This window comes from Electrophorus electricus, chromosome 16, assembly GCF_041902795.1.
Source record: "Electrophorus electricus isolate QZ-2024a chromosome 16, ASM4190279v1, whole genome shotgun sequence".
Classification (NCBI taxonomy): domain Eukaryota; kingdom Metazoa; phylum Chordata; class Actinopteri; order Gymnotiformes; family Gymnotidae; genus Electrophorus; species Electrophorus electricus.
This window is the reverse complement of record NC_137512.1, coordinates 6,534,866-6,560,076: the sequence shown is the minus strand read 5'-3', so window position 1 is coordinate 6,560,076 and position 25,211 is coordinate 6,534,866. Positions and strand designations below refer to the sequence as shown.

The 25,211-nt window shown below is 39.5% G+C and overlaps 4 protein-coding genes across 6 annotated transcripts in view; 2 read left to right on the top strand and 2 right to left on the bottom strand.

Moving 5' to 3' along the window:
• Positions 1 to 1,676: 1,676 nt before the first annotated feature.
• her11 (hairy-related 11) lies at positions 1,677 to 3,092 on the bottom strand. Its single transcript, XM_027013013.3, has 4 exons — positions 3,072 to 3,092; positions 2,883 to 2,978; positions 2,641 to 2,734; positions 1,677 to 2,554 (listed from the first exon to the last, which is right to left on the bottom strand). Exons 1-4 carry the CDS (start codon positions 3,090 to 3,092, stop codon positions 1,938 to 1,940), a joined length of 828 nt encoding a protein of 275 aa, XP_026868814.1. The 3' UTR covers positions 1,677 to 1,937.
• Positions 3,093 to 5,479: 2,387 nt separating this feature from the next.
• Positions 5,480 to 6,515, top strand: her5 (hairy-related 5). The gene is made up of 3 exons (XM_027013050.2): positions 5,480 to 5,530; positions 5,760 to 5,855; positions 5,973 to 6,515. Exons 1-3 carry the CDS (start codon positions 5,480 to 5,482, stop codon positions 6,513 to 6,515), a joined length of 690 nt encoding a protein of 229 aa, XP_026868851.2.
• Positions 6,516 to 12,416: 5,901 nt separating this feature from the next.
• On the bottom strand, positions 12,417 to 13,922 carry pfdn6 (prefoldin subunit 6). Its single transcript, XM_027013011.3, has 4 exons — positions 13,744 to 13,922; positions 13,213 to 13,283; positions 12,944 to 13,068; positions 12,417 to 12,695 (listed from the first exon to the last, which is right to left on the bottom strand). The coding sequence occupies exons 1-4, from the start codon at positions 13,805 to 13,807 to the stop codon at positions 12,575 to 12,577; spliced, it is 381 nt and encodes a 126-aa protein (XP_026868812.1). The 5' UTR covers positions 13,808 to 13,922; the 3' UTR covers positions 12,417 to 12,574.
• A 342-nt stretch (positions 13,923 to 14,264) lies between these two features.
• The window catches only part of mrpl11 (mitochondrial ribosomal protein L11), a 33,849-nt gene continuing 22,902 nt past the window's right edge, over positions 14,265 to 25,211 (top strand). For all 3 annotated transcript variants that reach the window (XM_027013041.3, XM_081699423.1, XM_027013040.3), the window contains exons 1-2: positions 14,265 to 14,385; positions 24,268 to 24,432. In XM_027013041.3, the coding sequence (XP_026868842.1) occupies positions 24,310 to 24,432 (123 nt within the window). In that variant the 5' untranslated portion in view covers positions 14,265 to 14,385; positions 24,268 to 24,309. The remainder of the gene's footprint in view (positions 14,386 to 24,267; positions 24,433 to 25,211) is intronic.

Below are 25,211 nucleotides of genomic sequence, written 5' to 3'. Positions count from 1 at the left end.
TGGTAGCATTTAAACATGCCACTTTTGTAAGATATCTTTATTGCTACAAGTCAGTTTGTTCAATATTTTGCTAGGTGTGCCCTGGTTGATGGCATTACTATTGTGCTATAATATTATTGTGAAACTGACGAGTCTAGGAGCAACAAAACCTCATCCCTGTAGATGTAGACCTCACAAATTCACAAAGCAGAACTGCTGAGTGCATAAGCACATAGAGCAAAAGAACTGAAAATTCTCTGCTGCATCACTTACTGAAGAGTTCTAAACTGCCTCTGGAAACGTCAACACGAGAGTTGTGTATTCGTGGCTAAATGGGTAGCCATGGCCATGGAGCTGCACACGAGTCTAAGATCACTATGCAAAATGTCATACATCGGCTGGAATGCTGTGCAGAACACCCACTGCTGGACTATAGTGGAAACATGTTCTCTGGAGTGATTAATCATGCTTCACTGCCTTGCAGTCTGATGGACAAATCTGAGTTTGAAGGGTGCCAAGAATATTCTACATATTGGACAGTGCCAACAATAAACTGTGGTGGAGGAGGGATGAGGGCTCGGGGCTGTATCAGGGTTGGGCTAGGCCCCTTAGTTCCAGTGAAGGTTACTGTTGATGCTACATCATACAAAAGCATTTGTATGATGAGCCAATTATATGCTTTGTGGCAATAGTGTGGGGAAGGCCCTTTACTGTTACAGGATCACTATGCCCCATAGCACAAACCTTTGTAGACTTGTCCAAGACATGGTTGAACAGGTTTGGTGTGGAGGAACTTCAATGGCCCTGACCCCACTGATCACCTTTAGGAACGTTTGTGAGCCAGGCCTTCTCGTCCAACATCAGTGTCTGACCTCACAAATGCTCTTATGACTGAATGGGCAACAATTCCAACAGACACTTTACATTTTTGGCACATCCCAGAATACTGGAGGCTGTTACAGTTGTGAGGTGGGGAAACTCCATTAATACCTATAGTCTTTGGAATGGAATGGTGAGCAGAACATATATTTGGACTTTATGGTGTAGGTTGCTATACTTAATGACCTACCTGCATTGATGTAAGTTCCCTTATGTAATGACCACTTATCACATTAGACTTGCCCCACTTGTTTTGGCACTATATCTTTTTTGTAGATAAATCAGCATTAGCATGACACAAATTGCAAGCTAGAAGTGAAACAACTAAGTCTGATAGTAAACACAAAGTGCCAGTAAATATCAATCCTACATGATTACTAGACACTAGATTTATGGTTCGCATCAGCATGATTTGCTCAGGCAACCTGTGTTGCTATGATGTAAGAGCAGGATTTGATGGAAAGGTATTTATTTCCAGCTGTGTTAAGAAAATTGCATTAAAAAACTGAACTGATCGCTTGAAATTGAAAAGTCAAACATCCAACACCTTGACTAATAGCTTTGTTTCAAACTGTAACTATTTTATTGTCATTTTAGATGTATAGGGTATGTTTCAAAATAATCTGATCATGAGATTTACAAGAAAAGGACAGACTCCTCAGATCCTCAGAGTTTAATCGATTATGTTTATAAATATAACATTTTGTAAAGGAGCAACCTATAACTAATACTGTTTTGAAAAACATTTAAATATTTATAAAACATACACTGAATTATAAAACAGGGGTTCCAGATGAACAAAGGGGTAGTAAAAATTATGCAATATGCAATACATATAGAAGAATCCACATTTACATTATAAATAGATATTGTAAGTACATGAATCAGTAAAATGTCTTTTGGTGGCACTTGCTCCCATTGCTGTTAAAAAAAGAATGGAAGGTTGGTCACAAACATTCCTCCTTGGTGTTCTGCACATGTCTACAAGGGGTCTCTAAAAGAACCGTGTTTTTCTGGCTTCTTAGGATGCGAACGTTTAAAGTTGTGAGTGTTATTTAAAGTAAAGCGTGCCAAAGGCTTCAGCTCCATGGTCTCCATGTCAACTTGGCTGGGAGAAGAACAGCCTCTGCTCTCGTATCCAGGAAGGTACAGGGTGCTGACAGGTGACCTCCAGAGATGTGATGCTGCCATAATTGAGGCCATTTTACAGAGTTACTGATAGAAAATGGCACAGCGAAAAGAGAGGGTGGAGACAGAGAAGAAACAAAAGGTATGTGATGGGTGACAGACAATGAAGGAGGTGTGGAGGGGGAGGGGAGCAGTGGAGACAGTGTGGGTGAGAGGTGGTTCAGTGAAGCTGAGTGAGTAAGAAGAATGGGGTTTTGGTGGGTAGATGTACAACTCTGTAAAGTTGACTCTGGGAAGGATAGATCTCGCTTATAAGCATGGTATGATGGTGAACAGGGCTTAGTCCCACGGGTGGCAAGCTTAGCGTCTGTTTCTCCCCCCGCCCTGGAAGTACGGCCATGGTGACTATCCAGGTAGTATTCCAGGCTTTGAAGTAACATCTCCCTCTCGGATGGGTGCATGTCACCTATAAAGGAAGCGACGTCTGCAATACACTGGTGGTGTGGAGCACAAATGGACTTTGGTGCCACCTTGAGCTGAATTTGTGCAGTATCAAGAGTAGTGGACCCTAGAAGAGTGGAAGTTATATATGAAATTATGCATAATTATGGTGATACGTCCACATAATATATGAATATATAATATATGAATTACCTTGCTTATCTGTACTACTGCATGTGTTCTTGCGTATATACTGAACGGCCAAATCTAAAATTTCAGCTTTCTCTAGTTTAGGGTTTTGTAAACGCTGAGAGAGAGAGAGAGAGAGAGAGAGAGAGAGAGAGAGAGAGAGAGAGAGAGAGAGAGAGAGAGAGAGAATGTAATAACTGACTTTTCGTTAAATACATTTATGCAAGAAGCGTAGCTGTTGGGTTCCACAGAATCCGTCTGCCTACCGTATCTCTGGTGTTCCTGAACAGCAGCGCTCTGAGCGCGTCTAGGTTGCGATTGATTCGGTCTCTTCTCTTCTTCTCCATCACAGGCTTCAACTTCTAACAATAAGTGAGAAAATAGAAAATATAATTTGAAATACTGTTAATAGTGTTGCTAAGGAAAATGAAATTAAGAGAATAAATAAAACTTACTCTTCGCACGGTTTCTGCCATGGTGGACGTTCAAATGTTATTTTGAATGCTCCCTAAGTCCTTAGTAAAGCAAAGTGAAGAAAACACACGAGAACCTAATTTATATGGGACAATGATGTCGCTCCCGATTGGTGGAGAAAAGATGGTGACGTTAACAGCATGACCAAAACTTTACACCCTCCACCCTCTGAGCACGGGTCCTACTAAAAAGAGATTTAAGATAAATCACATTATAATAAACAGATCTGTTGTTGGAAGTTATTAAGTAACGGTTACATTTAGTTTCGAGTGAAACTAATGGTATATTTAATGGAAAATTAATGAAATATTTTATTATGGGTTTGGGCCTAATCGGTGTTTGGGAAAACAAGTCGAGGCCTCTGTTTTGCATATTTGATTAGTTTGTTTGATTTGTTATTTACGAGAGTCTATAAAAGGTTTACGGGAATTGTTTATAACATCTGGGAAAGTCTGCTGTCAGTGCCATTAGGTTATTCTGAACATTCGATTCAGAATTTTTACATAGTCTACCTAGCATGCTAAAATAGCTAACAAACCCGTCTCTTCAAATTCAAAGCCATTTTATTGTTATCCGTGAAATCTTAACCGTAAAATCTTCAACCGCTCCTACAGTAGGCTAATTTGAGGCGAGTAATTGGAATTTTTTGGACGCGTCACGCAAGGACGTGAGAATTTCGTGCGTGACCCCAAGGAAAGGATCAGTCTAGTCTCGGCAAGAGCTCTACTAACTGTTTACACTGGAGAAGGGATATACAAGAGGTGTAATGTCCAAGCATTTGGCACCAGTCTGTTAAGTGTGCTTCTATGTGAATAAATTGTTTTAAGAAAGCCGTGGTGACACGTTGGAGTGCCATTAATTTCCGGGTTTAAAAAACATAGTATGCTAGCAATCTACTTTAGAGAAAATACTTATTTTTATAAAATATTTCTCATTAAACAATTCCTTAAAAATCGCATTTTTTTTTTTGTCATGGGCACGGCTACGCTGAGAAGTGTTGCCAACACCATGTAGGCTACATATTTATTACGTGCTAAAGCACCTACATTGGTGTGGTGGGAATACGTACTCTTGGTGAACGTTATGCGACCAGTTGTGCAGCGAAAATTGCGCCAAAAGCGAGACTAGGTCAAAAGTTCAAAGATTAACAATTAATTACGTGTAGCCTATATCAGAAACCACACAAGGCCTGCATCAGAAATAAACAATACGCCTACCTCCTTTGCAAACCCTAAATTTATCGTGTGTGTTGTTCACAAACTGATAAACAACAGAACATTGTTTCTTTAATGCAGAAAGTGAGTCAAGTCAAAGGCCGAAGTGTGAAGTGTGGTATGTGTATTTAACCTCTATTGATGTGAGAAATCGGTGATTGGCGCCGTTAAATGATGGCCTATTAACACGTCTACGCATGTTTCATTAAAACAAGCTCAGCGTCTGCGTTTATTGGTCTGCCTCAATAATAATAATAATAATAATAATAATAATAATAATAATAATAATAATAATAATAATAATAATAATAGCCTTAGTATGTCCTCCTGAATTGTTTTTTTTTTCTTTTCGTTTATTTTATATAGTAGGCTGTAAGATGGCCACTTGACACAAGCAGAACCCAGACAACGAACACCCCGGTCCGTTTATCAAAGAGCAGGCGAACACGAGTTCAAAGACTATTCATCGGTTTTCTAATCACGCTCCAGCGAATAAGCCAAGGATAAATACAAAGAAAACGCTCCTCTCTCCTTTGTTGCAAAAAAGCGCTTAGTTCTGTGAACTGATGTGATATATTCACGTCAGATAATGTCCAAGAGGTGAAATACTTTCCAATGACAGTGATGGAAGCTTGTGCATGTTATAAGCTTGTTATATTGTTATATAATATTTGTTCATAAAGTTTCTTTTATATTTACTTTTATGTCACACCTTAAATTATTTTATTAGTCATTTGATTATATGTTCTTAATAAACAAATCTACAATATTTGCTATATGAAAATGTTTGAATAATCAAAACATTTTGTTCCCCTAAGAACTATCGAAATACTTTTTAAACCATATTAGATAAAAGAGAATTTGGGAATTGCTCTTCAGGTTGTTTTTTTTTTTTTTAGACATACATAAATAAAACGGCTAACTAAACTGAAGAAATGTATTGCCACACTTCCAGAGTGATCAAGGTTCAACGTGTCAGCATGTGGATGAATAATAATGAAAGGGTGTGGCCTTGCGTAATAGATTTACTTCAGGGACGCGATTTCTACAGGCCTAGAAGGCCCATGGGCGGACCCTGGGTGTGGTCCCATAGTATAATAAAACCTACAATTTCAAGGTGTTCTTAGAGATTTGATGGTGAAGTAAGGCTGCTGGCCTGCTAATTGTGTGCCGACATGAGTAAGATGTCTACGGATATACCTGATCAAAAGGATATGATGAGACGGGTAAGAAGCTGCAAAAACTAGATTTGCAAAAAAAAACAAACACTTTTTTGAATGTTCATGGACGCCTGCTATATGCAGTCTGTCCACATCCAACGCCGTTCCTGACACCACTCACCGTTTATCATGGGTTCTTTGTTATTTAGCATTTAGTTACTAACTGTAGCCTACACTCAAGGTACCCATGTTGGCCATACTTATAGTGATTTGAGGTTTTTTCTCAATTCTCAAGGTTCCCAAACCTCTCATGGAGAAACGGAGGCGAGACCGTATCAACCAAAGTTTGGAAACTTTGAGGCTTCTGTTACTGGAGCACACATGCAATGAGGTATGTTCTGAGCTTATTGCTATGTTCCTATAAATGAATACTTTCCAACTGTGATAAGAAAATGCATTTGTTTGTATCTTAACATTAATGTGAATCTGCCTCTGCTTTTCTGTTAAGAAACTAAAAAATCCCAAAGTGGAAAAAGCTGAAATCTTGGAAAGTGTTGTTAATTTCCTCAAGGCTGAGCAACACTCAGGACATCACCCATATTCAATGAGAAGAGGGAAAAAACCACACACAGAGTATGAGGATGATACGGTGTCTCCTTGCAAGCGTCAGAAAAACTACCATGATGGTATGAGAGCCTGTCTACTCAGGGTCAGCCATTTCATTTCAAGCAAAAACCAAGAGTTAGATGAAGGGTTGGAGACCATGTGTGGCACCTTGAAACAGAACATACAGGATAATTCCATTCAGAGTCATGTAGTGCCTACAACCCAGCTTCAAAGTGGAAACCAACTGCACCTCAAGCATGACTGCATGTCCATTTCAGGGCAGCCATCATTCAGTCATGGGGGGCCAGCCAGTCCCTGCACAACCCTGGGTCAGCTTGAGCTTTCTCCAAGCATTGCCATGTATGAGCCTGCAAAGAAGATAGGTTCCAATTCTAAAGATCCTTTGATGTGCAGTGATTGTGTATGGAGGCCTTGGCCACAGTAGAGTCACTGATGATTATGCCAGCCAAAAATCTAACCATGAAGGAGTTCAGATCTGTACACAATATTTTAATAGATTGGATTATCAGCAGTCCATGATGCCAGTGAGTCAATTGGCCCTCAGGGAGCAATGACTGCACTGCATGCCAAACTGGGGCAAAAAAAAAAAAGAAAAAAGGGTGAAAGACTGCCAATTTTGTAATTGTGCAGCATCTGTAAATATATGGACTTTGTATCTATCACAAATGTGTCATGATCTCAAATGCATGCTAATACATTTTTACTGAGATGTATATATTTTTGTAAAAAGAATAACCCAATTGTGTCAAGTGATTTAGGAGAATCTAAGAATTTGGTCTGGTCCCACCTTTTGAACACTAAAAATCTTGTAAATGACTCAGGAAGCATGAACTCCATATTTAAATGTACAGGTCTGCTGTTTGTGGGGGTTTTTTCCTAATGAGACATATCCACAAAAAAATGCTTCTTTTAATATTGGTTTGTTTTTCCACATATGATGTTAGGGACACCTGTGCACTATATGTGTACTGTGGTAATTTCTTGGTAGGATTTTTTTTGTTGTTGTTTTGGGTTTTTTTTTTAACTTTGTCATTGCAAGTTAATTTTTTTTTTCCAGTCAAATGTGGACCATGTAATCCATGCGTGTGTGGGTTTTGGGTTTGGTTTTTTTTTCATATTGATGGAATAAACCTCTCTAAGGATATATTCTCGATGTGATTTTCTCTTACTGGTTCACACTGCTATCCATTTCCTGAGGTATTTTTCTGTGTTCAGGTTTTGTATAAATGTTTAGAGGTATTTACCTGCAAATGGGCCAAACATTTGCAGGCTTTCAATGATCTAATGCTCCATTCTAACTCATTGTTATCTCAGTAATATGCTCAAAAGGCTGTAAATGCCTGGACCACAGAAAACACGCATATGCAATTAACTGATTAGGCTTTCTGTTCTCATCTGAACTGCAGCCACTTCCCACAGCAATTACACATTCAAGTATTCATGTATAGTCCACATTCCATGACTATTCTAAAACATTCCATTCCAGTGATTTTTATAGAGAAAGTTATGTTTTCACTTGAGATTGGGCATGGTGTACCACTTTAAGCACACAGACTAAATAGGGTTTAACCTATTGCAGCATCCAGATTAATGAATATACAGATTCATTAACATAGAATACATTTTTGCATGTGTTTCGGCTAATAATAACTTTAAAATTGATTACATTTTGCAGTTCTGATATATTATGCCATGCATATACCCATTTTCCCTCTTTGGTATTAACATTATCTATCCTAGGAGGACTACACCTCATGCACTGTATAGACTCGCCTGGTGTTAGTGGAGCACCCTAGTAGGCTTAAGAGAGCTCAAAACCCATGTGGAAATTTCATTTCTATGGTAACGGTCTTTGGATCAAAGAAAATGGCTTAGTCTAACTAAGGCGAAGCCTAAACAAAACCAGCTTTTATGTGTTGCCTTGCCTGGTATTGTCACTTTAGGATTATCTTTCCAATAAAAAGAGTTTCAATAGAAATCAGATTAGAAGGAAGGAACAGAAGGAAGACTCCTGGCAAACAAGTGTCTGATGATTAAACTAACCATTACTGAGGGATAATTCTCCTAAATGCAATTACTAGTTTGGTCGTAAATGGATTAGATTTGCAAAAGACTTAAGTTTCCACACCGGATGTGTCCTCTTAGCCGCCGGCCAATCCGAACGAACAATAGAATAGCCTATATTTACTGAGCAGTTCAACACGGTGCCTACCAAACTATTTTAATAATTTTAAAGTAAGTTATTTTTAAACACTTTTCATTTTATCATATTACTTTTGTTTTAACTGGATTAACTCCCAAAGGACAAATCTCATAGTACTTTAGGATTGTTTGCGTTTATCTTCTTACTGTGTGTTTGAAGATTTAATTATATTACCACTTATTATTTTATTGGGAAGCAAGGTATAAATGTATAAATAAAGCAATTTTTAAAAACCAATAAAACAAATTTGGCGGACCTAACAGTGTGCCGTGGACTGGCTCGGAATAGCGCGTGCTGAGATGGTGTCACGCAGGTGTAAATCCATTACGGAGGCTTTTCGCGTTTGTCCCGTAAAGAGGTGCGTGAAAGACACGCGTCCATGCACCCGTGGCCCTCTCGTGCCTTCACGGGAAAGACCAAACACAGGTCTATTTTGCTGTCATCTCAATTTAGCTCCTTGTGATGGCTTGGAATATATTTTTAATTTTGCATGGTGGGCTAACAGTTCAGATTGGATACGTTCGCTTATTCTTTACAGGGTTAGAAATAAAGTTAGTTAAATGTGAAATTAGCGGTTTACCATTATGTGGCTTTCCACTATGACATAGTAAAGCCCGCTTAAATCTGCGAGGCTTCCCAATTAACATGTTTATCTTGTCGCAGTACTTTCTGTGGGATATGAAGTAGGGATTGGTTCTGATGGATATTTTTTAAATATTTTTTTGTCAGTAGCCTGTTCTGAATAAAGCTTGTTTCCGGGTGCTGTCTTCAATTGCTTAATCATTCTTTATGTGTAGCATGTTAGATCCTTCATAGATCCGGACATGTTCTCATTTTGGGACCTGAAAGCGTAAACGTTTTTGCCTTTCTTTGACCACCTTCTTGGGCATGATTATTGATCGATCATCAATTGTAACCACTTGGTTGGTTTGCTTTTCACATTTACGGCATTTAACTGACGCTTTTATCCAAAGCGATTTACAATTCTGATTGAATACAAGTTGAGCAATTGAGGCCTTACTGAGGGGCCCTAACAGCGACAACTTGGTGGTGGTTGGTCTTAAACCAGCAACCTTCTGATTACAAGTCAAGTACCTTAACCACTGAGCTAACACTGCCCGACTCTGGTGCAATTCTCACCACGTGTGGATTGCAAGTCTACCTTGTTAAAACGGTGTTTCGTACCTAAAATAGATTGATGTTCAGGAAAGTATACATGGATACAGCAGAGCTACTGAAAAGTGTCTATTGAAGTAGTGGTTATGTATGGGAACTGTATGGCAATTAATTTATCTCCCTCCACCACCCTATGTTGGCCATTTGTGGTGCCCAAAGTGTTAATCGTTTCCGCTATAAATCCTTGGTTGTTGAAACTAAAGCTGGTCATAGAAAACTTCGTCTAGTGATTTTCAAAGCCCATTAACCTGGATATCAATAAACCTGGGTAGCTATAATCAAAGCAAGCAAGTTCAAGTTGTAATTCGTGGGTGTTTTGCAAAACGTCGTCGTTTTTGGTACGGCCATTTGATTGTGTATTCCCGAACACTTGGTGTATCTCTGCAGCATTTATACTATGGTTCTTTACACAGCTGACCCACACACATAGTACCTAAAACAACAACCTTTGAGACTTAAAACTTGATTCATTTTAATTATATTCCTGTTGCTTCTTTGGTTTCTTGAATCGTTCATCCTTATACAGGCTTTTCGCTACAACTGAGGATGCTGGGTTTTTTGGGGGTGATCACCCTTTGAAAACGCAGTCCTTTAAAATGGCTTTTATTCATGTCTGTTTAAGTCCCCGCGGGAGGGAAATGGAGGAGGACAAGTCCCCTTCTACGGGATATTAATTAGAGGTGCGCGTCAACAATACGGGCGTATGTGCCTCAACAGTTCCTCATTCTCCATCTAATGGCCTGTTGCGTAGGGGCGGTGGCAGAGCCTTTAGGACGGGGACAAACCCTATTGACTGCGCGCAATACCTGCGCGGCCTGAATGACATTACTTGGTGAACAGCTGGCCCCATGCACCACTTGCCTGCCTCTGTAATTAGACCAAACGGCCCCACATCCTTGATTTAATGTGTGCCTAGTTCACTCACTACTCTTAAGACGAGCAGAGCACAAATGTTAGCTCAGAGGTTTATTCAAAGGAGTTTTAGTCTATCGCGTAGCTCAGCTGCATTATTTATAGGCCTATAAAATACTAATATTTTTACTCTCCGCGTTTTGTCTTTAGGCTTCAACAGCTCTTCTTTAAATCAATTTACACTTGGTATTTCATCTGTCTTGTACAGGCTATGAACTGTATCCTGATAAGATTTCCGTCACGTGCATTTACATATGTAGTCAGATAGGTCCTCGGTTAGACGGATTGAATCTGTTTAGCGCAAAAAGATGCAAATTCTCTCAATCTGACAACCAACGTTCTGTATTAATCATCTTTTATTGTTACGCTTTAAGCAGTTAACCGCTTTGGAAACCGCAATTGGTGTTTTTTATTTTTCCTAAAGTTAGAGGGAAACGCCATCTTTCACATTTAAATTGAGCTGGTTCCTGGATGGTGTGGGTGGGAGTCTGGGTTGTTAATCGTGGCTCGCACCGTTTCAATCGCCCCCAGTTTTCCGCAATGTTAGGATCCGTCAGTGTTCCCATCTGTTGTAGATGAGACATATTATTGCAACATACACCACTGCTGACTCTGATTTGCGTCTCTTATTTGCAGGAAACGATAACGGTAACGTCAATACATACATTTGCGCTGAAATTACAGTTGTATAAATAAATAATATTTTACTAAAAGTGTCAGTAATTGTATGAAGTGGAAACAAACATTTTTGGTTAAAATGAGACAATTTGCGTTAGCTATCATAGTTACATGGAAAGTCAATTAGACACACAATCTTGCAGAGTCCAAAAAAGGTCACGGGGATATTCCACTAACGTTGATGTTTTTATATTTCTTGATATTTGTTAGATATCCCACATTAAGTCTCAGTAAAGTGTCAGTCATTGTAGTGATGCACGTGAACATGTTCATGATAAAGGGCATTAGTGTTTGATTGTGAAGTGAAAGCTGTTTTTTTATTAGTCAGCTTTTTTCAGCTTTCATTCACAGTAAGTCGTGAGCAAGAGGAAGGGTGGCAATGACCTTCAGCATTTATTGGGGAAACCTCAGGGAAAAAAAAGAAAATTAATTTGTAAGAAAATAAATACTAGTCAAAAAAATTGAGTCAGCGTTTACTGACATAATTATCAATCCTAACATATTGAATAATGTGTTGACAGTAAGAAATGGTCATTAATCTATTCATGAACATCATGGCAAGAAATATCAATTGTTTATAATATTTCTTTCATGTTCACTCTGGATTATTCAGATAAAAGAGAGAGGAGTGTATGAGGATGCGGACAGATCAGGCAGAGTAGGTGACTTAGCGGTGAGAATAGGAGCAAAGTTTGATAGTGCAGCTCACATATGCCATTATAAGTCTCATCCTAACACGCAGACTCCTGTTAGCTTTCATATATGTATCAAGATGCTTTGCTGTCACTCATTTAGTGATGATAAACTATGGTTCATTCAGAGTAAAGGGAGAGTGTGAGAATACAGGTCAGGGAAAACAGCAGACATAGAACTGAGGGAGTAAAAAAAGGAAATATGGATGGTTAAGACCAAGTAGTGAGGATGGATGGGAATAATAAAGGAGAGAAGATGGTACCAGAATAGAGGATGAAAGATATGTAGAGCAGAGAAGAGGAGAGACCTGGAGAGGAGAATGGAGATTAGAATATCAGAGGAGAGAGGGCTGGAGAAGATAAGAGAGGAGAGCAGATGTCCCTGATGCACACCTAAGGATACTAGTAAGTAAATAAAAACTAATTTCTTAAACCTTTGTCAAAACATCTAGACTTGTCTTCAGATAACAATGCATAGATTTCTGTTTATTTGATTATGATCATAACCCATATTTCATCTAAATAATTAGCAAATCATTTATTTAAAGCATAACCGGTTATTTTTGATCACCCAGAAAGGTGTGCTAAGATATCTTGCCTGTCAATCAAGTGATTTATCAAAATTAAGGATATAACATGCTACACATAAAGAGTGATTAAGCAATTGAAGACAGCACCAGGAAACAAACTTTATTCACAACAGGCTACTGACAAAGAATGCAAACATTTTTTTTTGGTGAATGATGAAAAGCATCTGTCTGTGAGGGTGGGAGGAGTGACGCAGCAAACTGGACCAAATAATGTGTAAATATAATTAATCAGTCAGACTTTCCCAGCAGGAATACCCTGGGCACGCTGATACTCCTGCTGCAGGCTGGCGAGAATTTCACGATGTTGTTCAGACTTTCTCTCCAGATCCTTTAGTAACGTCTCATGACGCTGGCTGAAAGCCAAGAAGGGTTTCCCCAGACACAGATTAAATCTGTTTATGGACTACATTTCTCTCCTAATGGTTCTTTGCAAACAAAAACAGCTTTCAACCCACATAATCTATACTTGTTTAGAAAACCAAAAGGACCATAACTGAGTTTGTAGCTCTATTTGCTCATGTTATTGAGAGGACTAATTTTAATGCTGATTGACTTAAAACTTTTAGCAGTAGCTTACACAAAAAACTTTTGTAATACTTACATTTCACCATTTATATACTCCAGCCTCTTAGTCACTGTTGCCTTGGCTTCATCTAGCTCTTGCTTCACGAGTACTGGTCCGATTAACTTGTAAACTGTATTTTGACTGTCCAACAAGTCTAGCTCCTGAGGAACAAATTAAATATATGGGATATACCATATTATAGCCACTACAGCTCTAGACCCACAATTTATTCCAATAACTGAGTAGTCCATACACGGAACACCCAATTGCATATATTCAAGTTGATTCCACGTTATTTTTCTTACCTCTTTAACTATATTATTCTCCGTCAGCTGAGCCTCGAGTTTCTGTCGAGCCGACATGCTTTTATTGACATCTGCAATGTGAGGCGTTCACAGATCATCTACAAATGGTTCAGTGATCTCTGTATCTTTAAAACTACGTTTTGAGCTCCAAAGGCAAAGAATACATATCAAGTTTTGAAATAGCTGTAAATGACAAAGTTAAACAGCAATGCCTAGTGTGACTGTTGTGTTGTCTAGTAGGTAGGTTAGACAATAAAGGTAACACTTGGGTGTTCCAATACTTGACTAGCTAAAAGCTCAATGAACCGTGCAGTTATAAGCTAGTTATTCAAGCTATAACTAGCTAATCACACACCATACCGCTAGAATGCGCACGTTGATAGACGAGATATCAATTATATTTCAATCCATAACAAACATTTAATACAGTGTCCACATAAAATCACTCCCTGCTAGGATACCTCGGGTACGTCTAGGAGTGCCACAGCGGGGATAGTGCATTTACGTTCACCTTTTTAACGTTTAGGTTACCTTTTTGCATCTGTTGGTATTTTTCCAACTCAGACTGCAATTTCCTTTGAATCGCTTCTGCCATGCCAGTGCTTTCGTAACCCAAATATAAGTGTTTGAATTCACAAAATAACGCAGCCCACCGATCTAGCTAGTTCGCTAACTCCACTCCATGCAGACAATCCTGGCGCAGCGAAAATGACGAAATCGGTTTGCGACCAGAGAATCATAGCGCCACCTACTGTTCTCATGCAGTAAATGCAACCTGTAAATGCAATATCAGATATGCACAACTTGCATCTAGACGTGTACTTTAACCCAGACATGTTCAATTACATTCAACTTTATGCTACATATATCCCACCACTGTTGTGCAAGAGATTTAAAAATCACTTAAATGAGTTACATAAATTAAACATTTTTGAGAATTGGTCTGTATGAGCAAAGAAACCGCGCGGTTCTTCGTAAGTATTTCGTAAGATTGCTCGTTTTTTAAAAACTCATGCAGTTTCTCCTCCTGTCCGCTCGGGGCATTTGGTTTAAGGACAACCAACAAATGCAGGGTAAGAGTAATTTAGCAATATGGCAGCGCACATGGGTAGACTAGAAAGCTAACGTGAAGGTCTTTTAGCGTTTGTATTAAAACGGATTTCGTCCTGCCAGGTAACGATAAACTTATTGCATCTTTACAGAATAAAATGCATAGCATGTATTACTGTGTCAGTAGTTATCTAGCCAGCCGTGCAGGTGAGATACACACACACACACACACACACGCCTGCTGATAGAGGACTGTTATAGGTTAGCTAATACGATGGCTCTGTTTGTGCCACACGTGGATTACTACATGTTCAATGGCAGTACAAATGTATTTGTGTGTGAGTGTGAGAGAGAGAGAGAGAGAGAGAGAGAGAGAGAGAGAGAGAGAGAGAGAGAAAGAAAGAAAGGGGATAACTGAACAACCGAGGTTTCCAGACTGTTCTGTATGAGGAGTAAAACAGCTGTTCAGTAGACTAATGGGGTTGTGCTGACACACATCACTATCTTGAACCAGCATCGTTATCGGTCCGTGTACGTTTTGGTCTTTTGATTTTCGTTTCAAAATAAGATGGGAAATGCATAAGGTCACGTTATCCGATTTTTTGTTTCCAAATAAGAACGTGGAAAACGGGAAACCACGTGTTATGCGACTTCTGATTTGGCTTAGAAAGACGGAGAATGAGTTACACGCAATGTTTTCCGATTTCCGATGGTCTGGATGCGAAGGAGAGTGACAATTTTTTTAAACATCACATTACGCTATTTTTACATAATGTTTGGCTACCATTGATGACGATAAATTGGATGTATTGCACTAAATCATAGTTGATACGTTCTGGCTGGGAATGTGCCACCAGCTCTTTGGAATCCTGTAGAAGCAGCAGGGAGTGAATTAAGCAGAAAAGGGTCACCAGCGCTGGTGAAAGTACTGAAAAATATTTACATTTACGGCATTTAGCAGACGCTCTTATCCAGAGCGACTTACAAAAGTGCTCTGTCATTTACTCATAGAATATATCCAAGTACAGTATAGCAGATTACAATTAAACATACCAATGAACTAGAATACTATAGAATACAGGGATGAATGCTGATACCTAGAAGTGCAAAAAACATACGGTCTATCTTAAGCAGATATTTTGTAGCACTTATCATTGTTTAAGTCCCAGTAGAATGCTAAAATATGTCAAAAAATGCATCTGTATTCGGTATGAAATGTGTATATATTACAGTAGTCTCCGCTCTCATCCATGAGTGGATCCAGTAGCCCACATTTCAGCAGATTGCCCTGGTTCCACAGCATCTGACACAGACACTCACAGCATTTAGCTGACACTTTTGTCCAAAGCGACTTACAACTATGAGAGTACAACTTGAGCAATTGAGGGTTAAGGGCCTTGCTCAGGGCCCCAACAGTGGCAACTTGGCAGTGGTGGGGCTTGAACCAGCAACCTTCCAATTACAATACCTTCACCACTGAGCTACCAAAACCAGTATGACTCTTCTTTCAAACTCTCATTGTTAGTGAGGTCGGCAGGTAGCATCAAGGACTTTGCATAAGGGACCAAGCTGGAGACACCCTAATTCAATCCCCAAACTCCTCTGTCAAAGGCAACAGTGTAACCCATTGAGCTATCCAGCTGCTCTGTGGTAAGTGTTTTCCATAATAATCAGACCACTAGGGGCTGTGGTCTACACACCTACAGCAGGGCTCTTGCTATAATTCGAGTCTCTTCTATAATGTAGAAAACTGTATTACTCATTATTTACTCAAAAACCAAGCTGTAGAACTGATGGAGATGTATAGTAATATGTAGTCTTTAGTCTTTTCAGTGATCCACACCACCTTTTTGTGTAATCAGCTTTTTTTTTTTTTTTGTGCAACCTCATTAAAAGTCTACAATATTCTTTATTAGACTTATCCTTCATTCATGTATAGGAATTTGAAACTAATACTTATAATATTGCTTTACATTATTGTTGTTCATTTTATAGAATGTATAATTCTAGTACAGAAATCAATTTGTGGCACCAAAGATAAGGTTTTTCCATGTGAGCATGCATTTAAATACATTTAATTTAAATGCCTAATGAATGGGGAAAAAAATGCTTTATTGTGACAGCATCAAGCTGTGTCATGCTAGGTTTAACTGACTTTTACAAAAATGTCACATGGTTGGTCATTGCAAGGGCTCAATGTCTTAATTAAATAGTCATTGAGGAAAAGTGTAAAAGAGTCTTACAAAGGTAAGACTAACACCCCTCCGCTCCCCCACCCGGCCCATGGTGTCATCGTCTATGTGTTTCCCCATAGACATTGTCGTATGCCAGTTAGGTAGACATCCAAATTTTATATATATATATAATTTTTTTTTTTTTTTTTTTAAATTATTATTATTATTTTTTTTTATATATATATATATATATATATATATATATATATATATATATATATATACACACACATGACATGCCAACCCCAGCCCCCTCCACGCTCACTTTTAAACCAGGCCACACCTCTTCAGCACTTCGCCACTAGCAAACACAAAATGTATACACCCAGAGATAAAGTTCATTGTCATGCTTGAAATCTGTGGCAAGTTGGACTGAAGATATGGAGGTGTATTTATATGCCGTTTTGTTGTGGACAGCTCAATGGCATCACTTCAGTCTTGAAAAGTAAACAAAGGTGCATGAAGCGTGTACACACTGAGGCAAGTTGGCATGCCAATGTCTAACCCAGCCTCTTTCCTTGACCCCAAAAATCTTTTTGACAAGGTTGAGCTTGCCAACCTTAAGAAGGGAAGGCATTTGGACAATTTAGAATTCATGGAGCTAAGACAATTGTTTGTTGACACAGCCATCTTATCTGTGATCTTGCAGTTTTTTTTTCTAAAGATAGGTCAGTGTGGTGGTGGTGTTTTTTTCCCCAGATTAATGCTTGCAGTTTTCCACATGCTTGAAGTTGCTTTGTTTTTGTGTCAGGATTTAGGCTAGGCATACCTGATTGAATCAGGCTTCACAATGCTCCCCGCAGGTAGAGTTAATCTGATCCATGTATTCAAAAGGATCCCATTAGCTAGGTCTGCCATTCTGTTCAGTCAGAGTGTGAAATTCGTTTGAGCTTTTCCACCATCACATCCAGGAGCTTAGTGAGGTTAAATCTTGTCTTATCCAGTTGTACTGCCAAAACTGTTAGATTTCTGAGGCACCATGGCTATTTCAGGTATAGTCAAGACCACAGGTAGCTTGATCATGCTGTGATGTCTGGAGTGTGTTCTTTTTTTATCTTTAATAAAAACTTGTCTTGAGAATGCTAGGTGAATATGGGCATTGACTGACTAACTGACTGACATCCTATCATTCGGTTTTTTTGGTGTAATATTTGATCTCAGCCAGAGAGTATCAAGGGCTACTAGTGTCACTTGCTAGTGTTGCAGTAATCTAGACAACTGGCACGACCACATATACATTGGCTTTGTTTTGTGATGCTCCCTGGTGTTTTGACTTGGTCTCAAACATCGGGGAATCAAAGTTTCTTTGATCCATCAAGACCACAAAGTAGTTGTAGTAGTACTAAAGTTAAAGGTAAAATAAAGTATTAGAAGTAGAATTCATGTCTAGTTAATGCCAAGATTATGATTTGATGGAATTAATTCTTTTCTTTTTCTTTTTTTTTTTCCATTGTTGCTTGGAGTTTGATATTTTTTCTTAGTTGTGAAAGGAAAATAATCTCATAGAATGGCTTTGTGCTGTAAGCAGTGGTCAGTTTATAGCTGGCATCTAAATTCATTTGTGGTCTTGAATAGGGTCTTGTTCTGGTCTTGTCTCTGCCTTGCCACTCTCTTGGTCTTGGTATTGACTTGTCTCAGAATTGATTAGTTAAGGTCTCTTTCACTCTGTTTTGATTAAAGAGGTCCAAACACAACACTAAGTCTGGTCCTGGATTCATGCTTGGGTGTGTAATGCCAGTGGTTTTTCTAGAGCTATGTTAATATGTTAATTGAGTACGCAGTGAGTTGGTTGTGTTTGTAGTAACAGTACAGATAAACAGGATGAGAAGTTATGAATACATTCATAACTTCTGCTGTTACAAATTCATTTTCATTGACTCTAACTGATCAGGTTGAACAATTTAACTCCTTTTATCAGTTAAGAGCTTTTATTTAGATGCCTGCAACTCTCCTATTACAGTATCTCCACTGATTTTAAATGGATGAATGCACTACTTGTTCCAGATTGGACTTCAAATTAACTCTTCTTGATGCTACAGTGTTAGTTTAATTGGCTGTGCTCAGAGTAGATTGGCAGCATAAAATTGATTGTGCTGGTGATTTAGCGCAAGCATTACCTTATATAAATGGGTTTTTTTTTTTTCTTTTTTCTTTTGGCCTCCAGACTGACTTTTCCTCAGTCCTGTCGCCATCAATATCTATCTTCAGCGTGTTTGCAGCAGATGGACAGAATACATATGAATGCTCCCTGAATCCTGATGTTCCTATAGACTGTGTAACTTTTGAATGCTAATCTTTGGATGGCACAGTGGGGAGTGAGAGCAAAGCAGGAAAAATGGTTCTTCTGAAGCATCACGGTGTGTTCTGTTTTTCTTTTGGTCTAGGATGGTGGCAGAACTATATTGCATATTGTCAATCACCGTGCCGTTTAGTGGCAATAGAGCTGCACGGTCATCTCCTGCCGTGAGAGAGCAGGCAGAGGTAAAAGGGGTGCAGTCTAGCCTTTCCTGTAGTCAGCCTTAAAAAGGGTAGGAAGTGTGATTAAAACAATAGCAATGGCACTCTTATAAGGGATGTATTGCACTGTTAAAAGGCTGGCTCATTCCATATCAGCTCTGAAGCTCTGAGCGGCCAGGCTACAAATAAAAAAAAACACATTTGTGCACCAGAGCAATTTTTGATGTTTCCTTCACTTGCTTCATAACCATGACTCCTTCTATAGAGTCATAGGGATTCTGAGTTTCAAGCTTCCAGACTTGCATGTTTTTTAGCATTTAGCATTTTATTTCCTTAGGGACATGGCGCTTCTGTATTAAATTTTCTAGGATATGCTTCTTCTCTGAAACTTGCATGGTTATTTTTCCAATTAATGGCTTAAATCTTGAAGAATATCTCAGCTAGCAGCTGCTAGGCCTGAACATATTGCAGTACAGTGGGTGAACCTTCAAAATTTAAGCTTGTATTATGTGAGTCATTTCACCCAGAGACAAATATTGAGACAAGTGGCTGTTTCTGAGATTAGAAAGGGATAGTTTCTGGTTTAATGATATAGCACAGCATAAAGTCCCATGATAAATATCAAAGTCATATTTATTTATATATCACTTTTTACAACAGCTGTTGTCACAAAGCAGCTTTACGCATGTCCGAGCCCAAGCCCCCAGTGAGCAAGCCAAGTGCCGCAGTGGTAAGGGCAATCTCCCTAGAGCACGGGGAAGAAACCCTGAGAGGAACCAAGACTCAAACGGGGGACCATCCTCCTCTGGCTGACAACAGGCACTACAATGGTAACAATATAAACCATAAAGAATAGTATAAGTAGTGAAGGAGCCATGGCACCTGAGAAAGGTCAAGGCTCAGTAACATGACATCAGGAGTAGGTGCACCTTGGCAGAAAGAGAGAGTAGATTATTAGGCATGTCCAGGTATGAGGGTGTGTAAATTAGGGAACTATAATGTGCAAAGATGGACTCCGGCAGATCTAGCTATGGCAGCACAGCTAAAAGGAAGGAGCCAGAAGGAAACACAGGCATGAGGGCACCCTGGAACGTCGGCAATCTGCCGCTCTCAGTCAACAAACGTGAGTGACAAAAGAGAGGTGAAGTAACAGCATTATAACATCCCAGTTTACCATAACTCTCAATGCCCATGGACCCCCAGATCTGCACCTTTACCTAAGATAAGAAGTATTTAAAATGCCTGACTGTACAGATAGATTTTTGGCCTAGCCTTAAATATTGAGACTGTTTCTGAGTGTCAAATATTTACAGGATAGTTTGGGAGCTTTATAGGGAAAGGCTCTGCCCCCTGCAATAGATTTTCTTATTTTTGGTACTAGTAAAAAGAGCCTGCACCTTTTGATCTAATTGGACGCAGTGGGTTGTAATGCACTAGGAGTTCACTAAGGTACTGTGTGGCAAGGTCCTTAGAAGTTTTTTATAATCAATGCAAAATTTTCCTGGGAGCCAATGTAATGTAGCTATGATAGGAGTAATGTGATCAAACTTTTATAGTTCTAATGAGAACTGTGGCTGCTGCATTTTGAACAAGCCGGAGCATGTTTAGACACTTAGGGGTACAGCCAGATAGTAAGGCATTACAGTAGTCCAATATTGAAGTGATAAATGCATGGACTACCTTTTGTTCCTGAGGTGGAGAGAGGCTGTCCTAGAAATATTTACATGAGCTACGGATGAGAGACTGGGATCCACAATCACTCCAAGATCTTTAACTGTTGAAGAAAATGTGATTTGGATACCATTGAGGTTCATTAAATAATTAGAGTGCAAGGTCCTAGCTGCCTGTGGGCCTAATAGAAGCACTTCTGTGTTGGGATTAAGTGAGAGTTTCTCAACATCCAGTGTCTGACGTCCTTTTCACCCTTCCCAATAATACCAAGATGATATGTGTCCTCTGGTTTGGCTGAGACATATCTGAGTATCATCAGCGTAGCAGTGGAACCTAGCACAATGTTTATGTGTAATGTCACATAGATATGTATAAAGAAAAAAGCGGAGACACTAGAACACATCCTTTTGGGACACCATAGCTAACCTTGTTGTATGCTGAAAAGTCTCCATTTCTGTTGACAAGCTGATTGGCTAGATAAGATTTAAACCAGGAAAGGGCAGTTCCCCTAATCCCAACAATATTTTCGAGTCTATATAGTATATCTGCACTCGGATTATTGCATATTTATATGCAATTAATATGCAGGTTAAAATTTTAAGAATTCTCACAAATATGTCTGATTTGCCATCTAAAATGTCATTGTGGAAGTAAAAAAAAAATTTAGGTGCCTTACTATAACAAGTCATTAAATCAATTAAATTGTATTTTGATGCCTTTTAAACATTTTCAGTAAATTTATATACCGATTACAATGCAGAAAATATTTATATTTAATTTTTTTCAGGCACTCTTATCGAGAGCAGGTCACACATACTTTATTATTATTATGGAACCTTTCTGCACCTACTCCATTGGAGATGCAAGAGAATAACACCAGAATAATTATAGTCAAACATCAGGGGTATGTATAGCGCTTAACTAATGATTATTCAGGGGAAGTGGCAGTTTATTTAGGTCACTGAAAAATATTTTTTTAAAACATGATGTCAAAAGGGTTAGTAAAGCTAGTAAAGTATGCCTGAGATGAGGTTGGCACAATTTAGATTTAAAATAATTCTGCAGAACATTAAGAAACAAGAACACCCCATTGAGTTTGGCAATGAAATCAGCCTAGCACATAATGGAGTCTTTACAGCCTCATAAAATGGAAAGATGTGGCACAACCAATAATGGATACCCTTGGATTAAAACTTCCATTCTGCACTTTAACCTGATAGTCATTGTTTCACTCGAAATCAGATGTAAGGGTCGGTGTACCGTTACTTGGAGACTACATTGTCGTGTGTGTTTGTTTCCTTTCTCCACGAGCCATTCATTTCCACTCTGCTGTAAGTGAATTCTGTAAGAAATTTAAAATATCCTAATGTCTATAATTGTCACCTTGGCTATTATTCCTAAACTGGGTTTGGAGTACTTTGCCAGGATTGTTTCTTGTTGCTTTCCAAGAGTACACGAAAGAAGCCAGACCATGACTGCAGTGGCTTCTACATGACCTTTGGTGTACTTCTGTGCCTCCTGCACCATTAATATAATGGTAAACCTATCACAATGCACTTTTTGATATGCAGATATAGTCTATTTTCATAATTGTTCATTTACCATTTATTTTCAGCCCGTTTTGTAATAAAATGAAACTGCTTGCTCAGCGGTTCTTGCAGATTGGTTATTTTTGCGTCTCAACAAAGATGTGTACCCGTGTGTGCAGCTTCAATTTGTCTCAAACTAAAAATAAATATATCAATAGGAGGAGAAACCTGATGAACTGGCTGGCTTTCAAAATGTCCTGCTGTAAATCTATATATGCAAATGTGTAGGTGCGCTGGGACTGATTTTGAGCCTTTTAAATTACTTCATAGGGAGAGTGCTTTCAATGTTTGTCATCCTTGGACTACAAGCTTATCGATCAAATATCAAGGACTGTGCTTAATACCATAGATTAATTTAAACATTAATATTTTTGCCCATTTAAAACGTTTTGATCAACTGAGAAAAATTTACTGCAATTTCAGTCAAAGCATTTGTCGAACGGTGCAATGTTGCTTGCGCCTGGCTAAAAGCTGTCGTCATGTCTAGAATATTCTGTAAGACTAAATCCGGCTGCAAACAGTGGCCCTGTACCTTTTATAGTATGCCAGACTTTAAGAGATTATTCTAATAAAATCTTGATCACATAGAAGACTATATGAGATTTGTTTAATATCATTGCTGTCCTCCTGTGCTGTGTTAGATTATAAGATATAATACTTTAATTATAGCACTACAGTGCGAGAAAATAATGGCATTCTGCTTGGGCCATCCTTTTGAGATTTATTTATTTATTTATTTTTGTCGTTCAAAACTTCCTGCCACTTCACAACTTTCATAGGCGCTCTCTGATTACAAAGGCACTGAATTGGGTAAAGTGGTAAACAGGTAAACTGCGCCTCTTAACCTGTAGCAATGCTGATTGGCCTCTTGGGTTCTGCGTATACATAAAGGCAGAGACAGCAAGCTCTCGCTCTCTGACTGACTCATTTAAATTGATTCAAACTGCACAATACCTCTTAAAGAGTGCAAATGTGTTAGTAGAGCAGCGTAAAACAGAAATGGAAATAAATTCCCCAACGTGTCGAGCATTTTTAGTTGGAGACAAATTTCAGACACCGTCCACGTCCCAGTGGTATGCAGTATACACACTCTGCCTAGCTGCAGTTCTTCGTCTCGCCCGTGAACCCTGCGCCGCAAGGTGCTTGTGCCGCCTCGGTGCTCTTGAGAGGTTTAGTTTGCTCATGTCTCTTCATTTTGTGTGTGCTTGCCTGTGTGGACACACTTGAAACTTTAAAACGGACAGCATTCTGCCTGTGTCATCTCCTCAGCATGCTCCTGTGATCCAAGTTCAGGCCAGTAACTAGACTGTGATAAAGAAGCTGTATTGAAACCTTTTAAAGCCCTCTAGCGATGAGAGCATTTCACTTTGAAGTGAAAGTTAGCTATTGGGTGAAGTCTCCCATTGGTCGTAATGACCCATTGGCATTGCTTTAATGTGCCCATTCCATGGATTAAAGGGAGGGGAACTTCCCGTTGGCCTAATTATGAAGTCCCTGTTCTGTTCTGATTAGGTAAAGGTTTTTTATGACTTGTGCAGGACCATCACATCACACTGAATCGATCAATCGAATCTGTTACTTAATTCAGTCTTGAATGAACCCCCAGGTGTCGTTCCACCTCCACAACCTCAGCACCCTCACGTACGATACTGTAGAACCTTGACGCTGCAACATCACTGCGCCTTCCTGTGACCCTCACTGAACGGAGGGCACTGAGCTATGCTATGCAATGCGCGATTGTTCAGCCAAGCATGAGAGATCAGTGTGCACTGGAGCAGTATGAAGCAGCCCCACAAGAACACACGTGCGCGCGTGCACACACACACACACACACGTTTCTTTTCTATCCATTATCTCTATAGCCCAAAAGGTTTCACTGCTATTTACCTCAATGTGATATACACACAGAGAGCTTCAGATAGCATTAACACGCACGCTTAAGTGGGGGCAGCTGAGACTGTGATACGCTCTCCTGTGCCTCCAGACATGTATTGATTGTGCAGCAATGAATTTTTAATGCCTTAAAAGAAGACAATAATTCCCTTTCTGAACAGGGAGGCCCACAAGCAGGTGTGGTCCGACAGCACTCACTGAGGATGTCGAAGATATCCAGGGCTGCCAAGGCGGTCAAAAAGGTGGATGTGGGCGGTGTGATCAGAGCAATCGTGCGATCGGGACAGGCAGCCCCAGGACCTCCACTGGGACCCATCTTGGGACAGGTAGGTGTTTGTCTCTCTCCATGTGAGAGAGTGTCTTTTAAAACACAAGCAATCTTTTTGTTTTTTCCCCCTGCTCATCATGAGCAGTTGATGTTTCAATGGACAGGGTGTTGACACAGGCTTACCTCTGTTTACCTGTGCATCACCCTTTATAATGAAGAGTGTAATTGATGCCATAATGATGCTGTTAGTCCACTGTCTGTCCTAATGATAACGAACGATGTCAGTGTTCCTCTGTAAAGGCACGGCTGCCAGGGCTCCTGGGTGGGGTTTTTTTCCCCTGCTTAAGCAGGCTGTTAAGGCTTGGAAAGGCAAAGAAATGCACAGCAGTCAAGCAAGCCGTGTGTGTGTGTGTGTGTGTGTGTGTGTGTGTGTGCACCAGTATTTCAGAATGGTCACTGGATCTGTTTAATGCCTTTTATGCTGATCCTTGGTCTCTGCTGCCACGACACCGTGTATGCAAGTGTGCGTGTGGAGTAAACTGGAAATAAATTGCACTCAGCAGCCTTTGGCTTTAGGTGCTGGACCCTTTAATCTTACCCCCCTCTCATTTTTTTTTTTGCTCCTCTGCCTAACCAGCCCTGACAGTGTAAGCATGAGGAGTTAGGCTGCCTGTCGGCCAGGGGGCAAATTTAAACAAACGAGAGAAATAAAAGCTCACAAGAAAACAAGCAGGAACCGACAGCTTCAGCCGAGGAGAATTATTACGCTCCGGACCAAAATTGGCACGGGTGGGTGGGAGAGAGGAGCAAAAGGCAGACGAAACCGGGAGGATGAGA

Bases quoted from the DNA above. Each gene is read 5' to 3' on its own strand.
- pfdn6 (XM_027013011.3), bottom strand. From the start codon at position 13,807: ATGGCAGAAGCGATTCAAAGGAAATTGCAGTCTGAGTTGGAAAAATAC. The intron at 13,284-13,743 runs GTAACCTAAACG...CTCACATTGCAG, and splicing joins ATACCAACAGATGCAAAAAG to ATGTCAATAAAAGCATGTCG. The intron at 12,696-12,943 runs GTAAGTATTACA...CTTGGCTTTCAG, and splicing joins GAGTATATAAATGGTGAAAT to CCAGCGTCATGAGACGTTAC.
- her5 (XM_027013050.2), top strand. From the start codon at position 5,480: ATGAGTAAGATGTCTACGGATATACCTGATCAAAAGGATATGATGAGA. The intron at 5,531-5,759 runs GTAAGAAGCTGC...TCAATTCTCAAG, and splicing joins AAAAGGATATGATGAGACGG to GTTCCCAAACCTCTCATGGA. The intron at 5,856-5,972 runs GTATGTTCTGAG...TTTTCTGTTAAG, and splicing joins TGGAGCACACATGCAATGAG to AAACTAAAAAATCCCAAAGT.
- her11 (XM_027013013.3), bottom strand. From the start codon at position 3,092: ATGGCAGAAACCGTGCGAAGA. The intron at 2,979-3,071 runs GTAAGTTTTATT...ACTTATTGTTAG, and splicing joins TGGCAGAAACCGTGCGAAGA to AAGTTGAAGCCTGTGATGGA. The intron at 2,735-2,882 runs GTAGGCAGACGG...TCTCTCTCTCAG, and splicing joins TCAGGAACACCAGAGATACG to CGTTTACAAAACCCTAAACT.